Genomic DNA, 13,514 nt, shown 5'->3' with positions numbered 1-13,514 from the left:
GTAAGGGAAATAAGTAAGAGGAGAAGGGAGGAGATTAGGGGTGCAGCCACAGAGTAGGTCTCGTCCGCACGAACGCCAGCCAGAGAAGAACCTCCTAGCGACCAGCTAGGCCTCCCATGTCGCGGTGCCGGAAGGTGCCTAATTGATCGTGCAGCTAAGCACATTAAAGATCTTCCCCTATGCAACATATTGTTACTTTACAAATGATTAGAAAGTATTAGTAAGCAAAGTTGGTGCCTATGTTATTATTTAATAATCAACCCCCAGCTCAGTCTTTAAATGCTCTTTGAGAAACAATAATAGTCTTATGTCTGGCAGGGAAGATACAAATAATTGCCGTTCGTGATGCACTCAACTGTACTACCAGAAAGTTTAATAGCTCAAGTTTTGACCTCTGGTTTCCACTGAAGAACCCAGGGTCGTAACAGCAAGCAAAGACAAATCCTAAAGGGTTTTTTCAGTTATATCGTACTAAGACTAGGGAAAGGATAGGTCCATTAAAAACTGAGACAGGTCAAATAACAGATAGTGATGAAGAGATGAGTAGTATTTTTAATAAATATTTTGTATCTGTATTTACTAAAGAGGAACTTAACAATATGCCTTCAGCCGAACAAGTCTATGTGGGTGGGGACGAGGACAGGTTGACGAGTTTAACAGTTACCAGGGAGGATGTTCTTACACAAATAGTAAAACTCAAACCAAACAAATCCCCAGGGCCGGATGAAGTGTTTGCCAGGGTGCTTAAAGAATGCAAAGAGGAGCTTTGTGACCCACTGTCAACCATATTTAATAAATCAATAGAGTCAGGCAGAGTGCCAGAGTTTTGGAAAGTTGCTAATGTGATACCAGTTTTTAAGAAAGGAGATAGATCACTTGCGTCTAACTATCGACCAATTAGCCTAACGTCTATTGTGGGAAAGTTACTCGAATCTATAATAGCAAATAAAATTCGTCTTCATCTTGAAAAACATAAATTAATAATTGAGTCGCAACATGGTTTTATAAATGGCCGTTCATGTTTAACAAATTTGTTATCTTTTTATTCTAGCATCGTTGAGGCAGTTGATAGTGGTATGGATTGTGATGTTGTGTACCTTGACTTTAGCAAAGCTTTTGATACAGTGCCAAATGAAAGACTGATTAAAAAGATAGAGTCTCATGGTATTGGGGGCGCTATATTAAGCTGGATTAGGGCATGGCTATACCAAAGGAAACAGAGAGTTAGTATAAATGGAGTCTAGTCAGAGTTGGAAAATGTTGTAAGTGGGGTGCCTCAGGGCTCTGTCCTCTGTTGTTTATAATATACATAAATGATTTAGATTCAGGTTTGAGTAGCAACATTTGCAAATTTGCCGATGATACGAAAATCGGTAGGGAAATTAATTTGGAGGAGGACTCACTATCACTTCAAGTTGATCTAGATAGGGTTTTGAAATGGTCGAAGGATTGGCAGATGCAGTTTAATGCTGATAAATGTAAAGTTCTGAGGTTAGGTAATGATGATAGGGTTACAAGATATGAGCTAGATGGTGTTGAGATTGCGAAGTCGAACTGCGAAAGGGATCTGGGAGTTATGATTAGTAAGAATTTAAAACAAAAGGATCAATGCATAAATGTTCGTAATAAGGCAAATCGGACACTTGGATTTATTAATCGCAGCGTTAGTAACAAGACACCTGGTGTGGTTCTCAATCTATATCTTGCTCTAGTTAGGCCCCATTTAGATTATGCAGTTCAGTTTTGGTCGCCATATTATAGAATGGATTTAAATTCACTTGAACGTGTCCAGCGTAGGATGACTAAGTTAATTCCCAAAATTAGAAATCTTTCATATGAAGAAAGATTAACAAAGCTTAAGTTGCATTCACTGGAAAGGCAAAGAGTTAGGGGTGACATGATAGAGGTTTACAAGTGGGTGAATGGACATAACAAAGGGGATATTAATAGGGTATTAAAAGTATCAACACAAGACAGAACACGAAACAATGGGTATAAATTGGATAAGTTTAGATTTAGGAAAGACTTGGGTAAATACTGGTTCAGTAACAGGGTTGTTGATTTGTGGAACCAATTTCCGCGTAACATTGTGGAGGTGGAGTCCCTCTATTGTTTCAAGCATGGGTTGGACATGTATATGAGTGGGATTGGGTGGTTATAAATAGGAGCTGCCTCGTATGGGCCAACAGGCCTTCTGCAGTTGCCTTTGTTCTTATGTTCTTATGTTCTTAAGAGATTAGGAAAGCAAAAAGAAACTATGAAGCTCGCATAGCAGAGCAAGCAAAGTCAAATCCTAAAGGTTTTTTTCAGTTATATCGAACTAAGACTAGGGAAAGGATAGGTCCATTAAAATCTGAGACAGGTCGGGTAGCGGATGGTGACGGGGAGATGAGTGGTATTTTTGACGAATATTTTGTATCTGTGTTTGCTGGGGAGGAGCTTAGCAGTGTGCCTTCGGCCGAGCGGGTCTGTGTGGGTGGGGATGGGGACTGGTTGGCTGGTTTATCAGTTTCCATGGAGGGTGTAATTAAACATTTAGAGGGACTGGGACCAAACAGGTCCCCGGGGCCGGGTGGGGTGTTTGCCGGGGTGCTTGGGGAGTGCGGGGAGGAGCTTTCCGAGCCACTGTCTACCATGTTTGAGGGATCAATGGAGTCGGGCGGAGTGCCGGAGTCGTGGAGGGTGGCTAGTGTGGGACCAGTTTTTGGGAGGGGAGATGGATCACTTGCGTCGGGCTGTCGGCTAATTGGCCTGGCGTCTGTTGTGGGAGAGTTACTTGAATCAGTGGTTGCAAATACAGTTCGTCTCCATCTTGAAAAGCATAAATTGGTGGGTGGGTCGAAGCATGGTTTTGCGGGTGGCCGTTCATGTTTAACAAATTTGCTGACTTTTTGTTCCAGCATGGTTGGGGCGGTTGGTGGTGGTGGGGATTGTGATGTTGTGTGCCTTGACTTTGGCAAGGCTTTTGATGCGGTGCCACATGAGGGACTGGTTGGGGGGATAGAGGCTCGTGGTATTGGGGGTGCTGTGTTAACTTGGATTGGGGCGTGGCTGTTCCGGGGGAGACAGAGAGTTGGTATGGGTGGGGTTAGGTCAGAGTGGGATGGTGTTGTTGGTGGAGTGCCTCGGGGCTCTGTCCTGGGACCTCTGTTGTTTGTAGTGTATGTGAGTGACTTGGATTCGGGTTTGGGTGGCGGCATTTGCGAGTTTGCCGATGATGCGGGGATCGGTGGGGAGGTTGGTTCGGGGGAGGACTCACTGTCGCTTCGGGTTGGTCTGGATAGGGTTTTGGGGTGGTCGAATGATTGGCAGATGCGGTTTAGTGCTGGTGGGTGTGGGGTTCTGAGGCTGGGAGATGATGGTGGGGTTGCGGGATACGAGCTGGATGGTGTTGGGGTTGCGGGGTCGGATTGCGGTGGGGGGGGGGGGGAGTTGTGATTGGTGGGAGTTTGAAACAAGAGGATCAATGCATGAATGTTCGTGGTGGGGCGAGCAGGACACTGGGATTTTTTGGTCGAAGCGTTGGTGGCGGGACGCCTGGTGTGGTTCTTGAGCTGTGTCTTGCTCTGGTTGGGCCCCGTTTGGATTGTGCAGTTCAGTTTTGGTCGCCGTATTGTGGAATGGATGTGGGTTCGCTTGAACGTGTCCAGCGTGGGATGGCTGGGTTGGTTCCGCAAATTAGAAATCTTTCGTGTGGGGAGAGATTAGCGGGGCTTGGGTTGCATTCGCTGGAGGGGCGAGGGGTTGGGGGTGGCGTGGTGGAGGTTTGCGGGTGGGTGAATGGACATAACAGGGTTGGTGGGGTGTTGAAAGTGTCAGCACGGGACTTCTTATGTAAGTCAGTTCTTATGTAAGTCAGAGTGGGAAAATGTTGTAAGTGGAGTGCCTCAAGGCTCTGTCCTGGGACCTCTGTTGTTCAAAATATATATAAATGATTTAGATTCAGGTTTGAGTAGCAACATTTGCAAATTTGCCGATGATACGAAAATCGGTAGGGAAATTAATTCGGAGGAGGACTCACTATCACTTCAAGTTGATCTAGATAGGGTTTTGAAATGGTCAAAGGATTGGCAGATGCAGTTTAATGCTGATAAATGTAAAGTTCTGAGGTTAGGTAATGATGATAGAGTTACAAGATACGAGCTAGATGGTGTTGAGATTGCGAAAGGGATCTGGGAGTTATGATTAGTAAGAATTTAAAACAAAAGGATCAATGCATAAATGTTCGTAATAAGGCAAATCGGACACTTGGATTTATTAATCGCAGCGTTAGTAACAAGACACCTGGTGTGGTTCTCAAGCAATATCTTGCTCTAGTTAGGCCCCATTTAGATTTTGCAGTTCAGTTTTGGTCGCCATATTATAGAATAGATATAAATTCACTTGAACGTGTCCAGCGTAGGATGACTAAGTTAATTCCCCTAATTAGAAATCTTTCATATGAAGAAAGATTAACAAAGCTTAAGTTGCATTCACTGGAAAGGCGAAGAGTTAGGGGTGACATGATAGAGGTTTACAAGTGGGTGAATGGACATAACAAAGGGGATATTAATAGGGTATTAAAAGTATCAACACAAGACAGAACACGAAACAATGGGTATAAATTGGATAAGTTTAGATTTAGGAAAGACTTGGGTAAATACTGGTTCGGTAACAGGGTTGTTGATTTGTGGAACCAATTTCCGCGTAACGTGCTGGAGGTGGGGTCCCTCGATTGTTTCAAGCATGGGTTGGACATGTATATGAGTGGGATTGGGTGGTTATAGATAGGAGCTGCCTCGTATGGGCCAATAGTCCTTCTGCAGTTGCCTTTGTTCTTATGTTCTTATGACGGAACACGAAACAGTGGGTGTAGGTTGGATGGGTTTGGATTTGGGAAGGACTTGGGTGGGTACTGGTTCGGTGGCGGGGTTGTTGGTTTGTGGAGCCAATTGCCGCGTGGTGGAGGTGGGGTCCCTCGATTGTTTCAAGCGCGGGTTGGACAAGTATATGAGTGGGATTGGGTGGTTATAGAATAGGAGCTGCCTCGTATGGGCCAATAGGCCTTCTGCAGTTACCTTTGTTCTTAACAGTATTTAAGTCATGGGTGACTTTAATTTTAATGGAATAAACTGGGTGAACAAAACAGGGAATAGTGAAGCAGAAGATTTTCTAGAATTAATTGACGATTGCTTTCTTACGCAACACATTTAGGAACCAACGCGGGAAAACAATATTTTAGATTTAGTGTTAACTAACAGGGAAACACAAATTAATGATATCGAAATAGGGTGTGAGCTAGGGAACAGTGATCACAAAGTAATCAGATTTAGCATAGAATGGAATAGACCTGTAGGAGAAAATTCTGTTAAAGTGCCAGATTTTCAAAAAGCTGATTTTAATTGCCTAAGAAATTTTTTGGGTCAAATAGATTGGAAACTCTTGGGTATGGGGTGTGGGCCGGTCTTAGAGCGAGACATGAACCCTGCGATAGGTGACGTAAAAGGGGATTTCGATGTGGATTTAATATATAACTTATTTAAGAATATTCTAAACAAAGCACAGGAACGTAGTATACCATACAAATTGAATAGGTCGAATACTAATGACCCAAAGTGGATAACAAATATTTTAAAAAACCTTATAGGTAAAAAGAGAGCTTGGTACAAAAGGATAAAGAATGGGGAAGACAGGTTAGAACAGGAATTCATACAACAGGTTAGAAATGTTAAAAAAGAGATTTGGAAAGCAAAAAGAAACTATGAAGTTCGCATGGCAGAGCAAGCAAAGTCAAATCCTAAAGGGTTTTTTCAGTTATATCGAACTAAGACTAGGGAAAGGAGAGGTCCATTAAAATCTGAGACAGGACAAATAACGGATAATGACAAGGAGAACATAAGAACAAAGGCAACTGCAGAAGGCCTGTTGGCCCATACGAGGCAGCTCCTATTTATAACCACCAAATCCCACTCATATACATGTCCAACCCATGCTTGAAACAATCGAGGGACCCCACCTCCACAATGTTACGCGGCAATTGGTTCCACAAATCAACAGCCCTGTTACTGAACCAGTATTTACCCAAGTCTTTCCTAAATCTAAACTTATCCAATTTATACCCATTGTTTCGTGTTCTGTCTTGTGTTGATACTTTTAATACCCTATTAATATCCCCTTTGTTATGTCCATTCACCCACTTGTAAACCTCTATCATGTCACCCCTAACTCTTCGCCTTTCCAGTGAATGCAACTTAAGCTTTGTTAATCTTTCTTCATATGAAAGATTTCTAATTTGAGGAATTAACTTAGTCATCCTATGCTGGACACGTTCAAGTGAATTTATATCCATTCTATAATATGGAGACCAAAACTGAACTGCATAATCTAAATGGGGCCTAACTAGAGCAAGATATAGCTTGAGAACCACACCAGGTGTCTTGTTACTAACGCTGCGATTAATAAATCCAAGTGTCCGATTTGCCTTATTACGAACATTTATGCATTGATCCTTTTGTTTTAAATTCTTACTAATCATAACTCCCAGATCTCTTTCGCAATTCGACTTCGCAATCTCAACACCATCTAGCTCGTATCTTGTAACCCTATCATCATTACCTAACCTCAGAACTTTACATTTATCAGCATTAAACTGCATCTGCCAATCCTTCGACCATTTCAAAACCCTATCTAGATCAACTTGAAGTGATAATGAGTCCTCCTCCGAATTAATTTCCCTACCGATTTTCGTATCATCGGCAAATTTGCAAATGTTGCTACTCAAACCTGAATCTAAATCATTTATATATATTATAAACAACAGAGGTCCCAGGACAGAGCCCTGAGGCACCCCACTTACAACATTTTCCCACTCTGCCTTGACTCCATTTATACTAACTCTCTGTTTCCTTTGGTATAGCCATGCCCTAATCCAGCTTAATATAGCACCCCCAATACCATGAGACTCTAACTTTTTAATCAGTCTTTCATGTGGCACTGTATCAAAAGCTTTGCTAAAGTCAAGGTTCACAACATCGCAATTCTTACCACTATCAACTGCCTCAACAATGCTAGAATAAAAAGATAACAAATTTGTTAAACATGAACGGCCATTTATAAAACCTTGTTGCGACTCAATTATTAATTTATGTTTTTCAAGATGAAGACGAATTTTATTTGCTATTATAGATTCGAGTAACTTTCCCACAATAGACGTTAGGCTAATTGGTCGATTGTTAGACGCAAGTGATCTATCTCCTTTCTTAAAAACTGGTATCACATTAGCAACTTTCGAAAACTCTGGCACTCTGCCTGACTCTATTGATTTATTAAATATGGTTGACAGTGGGTCACAAACTCCTCTTTGCATTCTTTAAGCACCCTGGCAAACACTTCATCCGGTCCTGGGGATTTGTTTGGTTTGAGTTTTACTATTTGTTTATGAACATCCTCCCTGGTAACTGTTAAACTCGTCAACCTGTCCTCGTCAACACCCACATAGACTTGTTCGGCTGAAGGCATATTGTTAAGTTCCTCTTTAGTAAATACAGATACAAAATATTTATTAAAAATACTACTCATCTCTTCATCACTATCTGTTATTTGACCTGTCTCAGTTTTTAATGGACCTATCCTTTCCCTAGTCTTAGTACGATATAACTGAAAAAACCCTTTAGGATTTGTCTTTGCTTGCCCTGCTATGTGAACTTCATAGTTTCTTTTTGCTTTCCTTATCTCTTTTTTAACATTTCTAACCAGTTGTACGAATTCCTGTTCTAAAGTGACCTCCCCATTTTTAATCCTTTTGTACCAAGCTCTCTTTTTACCTATAAGGTTCTTCAAATTCTTTGTTATCCACTTTGGGTCATTGGTATTCGATCTATTCAATTTGTATGGTATACTACGTTCCTGTGCTTTGTTTAGAATATTCTTAAACAAGTTATATATTGAATCCACATCGAAATCCCCATTTACGTCACCTATCGCTGGGTTCATGTCTCGCTCAAAGACCGGCCCCCACCCCATACCCAAGACTTTCCAATCAATTTGACCCAAAAAATTTCTAAGGCTATTAAAATCAGCTTTTCGAAAATCTGGGACTTTAACAGAATTTTCTCCTACAGATGAGTAGTATTTTTAAGAAATATTTTATATCTGTATTTACTAAAGAAGAACTTAACAATATGCCTTCAGCCGAACACGTCTATGTGGGTGGGGATGAGGACAGGTTGACGAGTTTAGCAGTTACCAAGGAGGACGTAATAAAACAATTAGTAAAACTAACACCAAACAAATCCCCAGGGCCGGATGAAGTGTTTGCCAGGGTGCTTAAAGAATGCAAAGAGGAGCTTTCCGAGCCACTGTCTACCATATTTAATAAATCAATAGAGTCAGGCAGAGTGCCAGAGTCATGGAAGGTAGCTAATATGGTACCAATTTTTAAGAAAGGAGATAGATCACTTGCGTCAAACTATCGGCCAATTAGCCTAACGTCTATTGTGGGAAAGTTACTTGAATCAATAATTGCAAATACAATTCGTCTCCATCTTGAAAAACATAAATTAATAAATGAGTCGCAACATGGTTTTACAAATGGCCGTTCATGTTTAACAAATTTGCTAACTTTTTATTCCAGCATAGTTCAGGCAGTTGATAGTGGTAAGGATTGTGATGTTGTGTACCTTGACTTTAGCAAAGCTTTTGATACAGTGCCACATGAAAGACTAATTAAAAAAATAGAAGCTCATGGTATTGGGGTGCTATATTAACTTGGATTAGGGCATGGCTATTCCAAAGGAAACAGAGAATTAGTATAAATGGGGTTAAGTCAGAGTGGGATAATGTTGTTAGTGGAGTACCTCAGGGCTCTGTCCTGGGACCTCTGTTGTTTATAATATATATAAATGATTTAGATTCAGGTTTGAGTAGCAACATTTGCAAATTTGCCGATGATACGAAAATCGGTAGGGAAATTAATTCGGAGGAGGACTCACTATCACTTCAAGTTGATCTAGATAGGGTTTTAAGCAATCGTCAATTAATTCTAGAAAATCTTCTGCTTCCTTATTCCCTGTTTTGTTCAACCAGTTTATTCCACTAAAATTAAAGTCACCCATGACATAAATACTGTTGGATCTAGATGCTCTAGATATTTCATCCCATAGATGCTTTGCTTCCATTCTGTCTAAATTTGGTGGCCTATATATAACTCCTATTATACAATTATTTGCTTTTTCGTTTAATTCTATCCAAAATATAACCAAAAGTTAAGTTCCTCTTTAGTAAATACAGATATAAAATATTTATTAAAAATACTACTCATCTCTTCAATATTATCTGTTATTTGACCTGTCTCAGTTTTTAATGGACCTATCTTTTCCTTAATCTTTGTCAGGTATAACTGGAAAAACCCTTTAGGATTTGTCTTTGCTTGCTCTGCTATGCGAACTTCATAGTTTCTTTTTCACTCTAATCACATAGTTTTCATATTCACTCTAATCACAAAAGCCAGAGGTTCGGTAACAGGGTTGTTGATTTGTGGAACCAATTACCGCGTAACGTGGTGGAGGTGGGGTCTCTTGATTGTTTCAAGCGTGGGTTGGACATGTATATGAGTGGGATAGGGTGGTTATAGATAGGAGCTGCCTCGTATGGGCCAAAGGCCTTCTGCAGTTACCTTTATTCTTATGTTCTTATGTAATCCAATCTATACCCATTGTTTAGTGTTCTGTCGTGTGTTGTTACTTTTAATACCCTATTAATGTCCCCCTTTGTTATGTTCAGTCATCCCCTTGTACACTTCCATCATGTCACCCATAATTATTTTCTTTCTAGAGAATGTAATTTAAGCTTTGTCAATCTTTCTACATATGGAAGGTGTCTAATTTAAGAGATAAACTTTGTCATCCTTCGCTGGAGGAATTCTAATGAATTTTTATCCATTCTATAGTAAGGCGACGAAAACTAAACTGCATAATAAACAGCGACAAGTGACGTAAAAGGGGATTCGATGTGGATTCAAAATATAAACTATTTAAAAATATTCTAAGCAAAGCCCAGGAACGTAGTATACCATATAAATTGAATAGATCGAATACTAATGATCCAAAGTGGATAACATAGGATCTGAAGAAACTTATAGGTAAAAAGAGAGCGTAGTACAAGAGGATTAAGAATGGGGAAGTCAGTTTAGAACAGGAATTCACAGAACTGGTTAGAAATGTTAAAAAAAGAGATAAGGAAAGCAAAAAGAAACTATGAAGTTCACATGGCAGGGCAAGCGAAGACAAATCCTAAAGGGTTTTTTCCGTTATATCGAACGAAGACTAGGGAAAGGATAGGTCCATTAAAAACTGAGACAGGTAAAATAACAGAAAATGACAACCAAATAACAAATGCGAACAAGCCCCAAATGCAGGTTTGTTCGCATTTGTGTTCCTCACGTGTGCCCCAAAGAAAGAGGTGATTTGATAAAATGCTGTGTTACGACCCTGGGTTCTTCAGTGGAAACCAGAGGTCAAAATTGAACTAAATAAGCTACGTTAGAGTAGCAAAACGCAACTCGATGTGTCTTTGTTTGTATCTTCCCTGCCAGACGTAAGACTATTCTTGTTTCTCAAAGAGCATTTAAAGACTGAGCTGGGGGGTTGATTATTAAATAATAACATAGGCACCAACTATGTTTATTAATACTTTAATCATTTGTAAAGTAACAATACGTTGCATAGGGGAAGATTTTTAATGTGCTTAGCTGCACAATCAATTAGGCTCTTCCCGGCACCACACGATGCGGGAGGCTGATCTGGGCTGAAGCGGTCTTCTCTGGTTGCTGGCTGTGGTGAAAGGAACTACCTCCTCCTTCCTCTTCGTTCCCTTATTTCTGTGTCTTGTTCAAGATAAGTATATACTGAGTACATTATTCAATCTCTGGCATACTCATGTTCTTTGTGTAGAGTAGTATATTTTGTGTGTAGTAGGTGTTTTTAGAGTTTATATTACTAGTTATTCTAAAGGGGGTCCCATTGGAACCACGTGGTCCCCTACCGTATGCTGACTCTAACTTCAAGTTAGTCAATAGTAGAGCTTTACCCTAGCTTGTGTTCAGTGTAAAACTTTGTATCCTGCTTATGTGGACCAAGGCTTTTAACGTAAAGTAGTGTGGTAAAGTTATTATTATTATTGTTATTGGTGTGAATGTATATGGGGGGCTGTTAAGGGGTTAATAAATAAGTGCATGAATTATAAGAGTATCGTTCTTCCTGTGTAGGAGATCTTGATCATTCCCTAGACTGACCTGGTTGTGTAGCCAATTAGTCAGCACTACTTCTAGTTTCCATGGTTTCTAGTTTCTGGGCCTTACTGATCTCCCCAAATAGATACATCTTTATTCTGATTGACCTTAACCCTGAATAGCACTAGTTTCCCCATAGCAAGCCCACAATTTATTATAACAAGTGGGGGCCTGTCTGGGAGGAACTTTATAATTGTAAAAAATTAGATTCTTGAGTGCCAAAACTAAAAAATTTTGTTTTCCGCAGAACGATTGTGTGCTAGCCTAGGGTTCAGCTCATCTAGCAAAGGACATTCTTGCACTGACTGGACACCCAGCTAGATCCCTTCACGATTAAGGTTAGTGTGGCCTTGTGTTAGGGGCCGTGCAAATTTTTGTTTTTTTTCCAACTTTTATTTTTTAATTTTTTCTTTGGCTGGGAGCTAAAATTATTAGTGATGTCATCTGAAATGCAGAGACTGGCAAGGGAGCCTTCAGTGGTAGAGATAAAGAAACTTACCAAGTCTAATTTAGTATTGTTAGGCAAGGAATTTGACCTAGAATTAAATGACGCTGATAAAAAGTGGACTTAGGTGAATGAAATATTACAACATTGTATTGATCAAGAACTATTGGAAAGTGATACACCTTTATGCCACCCTAGCCAAGCAGAAAGTGCAGCTCATAGGGATAGAGAGTTAGCTCTAGAGTTAGCAAGAATAAAATTAGATGAGCAAAGACTCAAAACCGAGGAGGCTAGAATTAGAGCGAATGCCACTGAACCCCTACCTGCCGGGGATTCAAACCCCAGGCATTATGAGAAAAAGCATAATTTGCCTGAATTTTCCGAGTCGGACCCTGAAAGGTTTTACAACCATTTTCAGAGATTGGCCATGTCCATGAACTGGCCAAAGGAAGAGTGGGTGAAAATCTTACAGGGAAGACTTAGGGTAAAGCACAAGATATTTTTATAAACATGCCTGACGACGAGTGTTTTGAATATGATAAAGTCAGGGAACGTATTTTGCTGGCATATGAAATTACGCCTGAAGCTCACCGCCAAGCTTATCGCAACCTTAGGCCTACTCACAACCAACCGCTCACTGAATTTGCTAATGATCAAATTAGATTGTTTGATAAATGGATTTGCTCGGCTAAAGTCGAAACATACGAGGCACTTAAGAATACTATGTTAATAGAACAGTTTATAGATAGTATTTTATTTTATTTTATTTTATTTATGCATATACAAGAATGTACATAAGGAATGTGAGGATACAAATATGGTAATTACAGTCTTGTACAGTCTTCTCCTCTCACCAGTCAGCCCGTCAGATGTTGTGTCCATCATACACTCACTAAAAACCAAAGCTGGGAACATCAGTGAAATCCCATCCATTGTATACAAGAGCGCCTCCCATGCCCTTGCGCCACCTATAGCTCTGCTGTTCAACAAATCCCTTGAGTGTCATACCTTCCCTGATATCCTTAAAAAAGCAAGAGTAACGCCAGTTCATAAAGGAGGTAATCCGTCAGACATAAACAACTATAGACCAATATCGAACCTACCCATACTATCAAAAATATTTGAAAAAATTATCTATAAACAGCTCTACTCCTATCTCGTAAAATTCGACGTTCTTAGCCCCTGTCAGTTTGGCTTCCGCTCTCAAAAGAGTACCAACGATGCAATTATTAGTCTCCTTGATATAATTTACTCAGTTCTTGACAAAAATGAGTTTCCAATTGGACTCTTCATTGACCTGAGAAAGGCCTTTGATACTGTTAATCATGATTACCTCTTAAGTAAACTCCATCATTATGGAATCCGAGGCCATGCACTGGACTATATCCAATCCTATCTTAGTGATAGACACCAATGTGTAGCCATCAATAATATAATCTCTCCCATTCTACCAATAACTGTTGGAGTGCCACAGGGCAGCATCTTGGGACCTCTTCTTTTTCTTATATGCATTAATGATCTGCCTAATGTCTCTAACATTCTGAAACCTATTTTGTTTGCTGATGATACTACCCTCATCTACTCCCACCCCAACCCACATACACTAAATGGTGTTGTTAATAATGAACTAAAAAAAGTCCACTTATGGATGTCAACCAACAAACTAACACTTAACATAGAAAAGACCTACTACATCCTATTCGGAAGCAAATCTACAAATGCAATTCAACTTCAGATTGACAATGTAAACATTAGCAATAAAAATGATGGAAAGTTTCTTGGCATATTCCTAGACAAGAGACT

At 40.1% G+C, this 13,514-nt stretch overlaps 1 protein-coding gene across 1 annotated transcript; it reads right to left on the bottom strand.

Annotated features, from left to right (window-relative positions):
* Positions 1–2,306: 2,306 nt before the first annotated feature.
* LOC138369637 (uncharacterized) lies at positions 2,307–3,200 on the bottom strand. Its single transcript, XM_069333061.1, has one exon. It carries the CDS (start codon positions 3,198–3,200, stop codon positions 2,307–2,309), a length of 894 nt encoding a protein of 297 aa, XP_069189162.1.
* Positions 3,201–13,514: the final 10,314 nt, after the last annotated feature.

The sequence above is a fragment of the Procambarus clarkii genome, chromosome 29 (genome assembly GCF_040958095.1).
Source record: "Procambarus clarkii isolate CNS0578487 chromosome 29, FALCON_Pclarkii_2.0, whole genome shotgun sequence".
In the NCBI taxonomy this organism is placed as follows: Eukaryota; Metazoa; Arthropoda; class Malacostraca; order Decapoda; family Cambaridae; genus Procambarus; species Procambarus clarkii.
The sequence above is the reverse complement of the archived record's forward strand: the minus strand, read 5'-3'. Positions and strand labels throughout refer to the sequence as shown.

Bases quoted from the DNA above. Each gene is read 5' to 3' on its own strand.
- LOC138369637 (XM_069333061.1), bottom strand. From the start codon at position 3,200: ATGCCGCCACCCAAACCCGAATCCAAGTCACTCACATACACTACAAAC.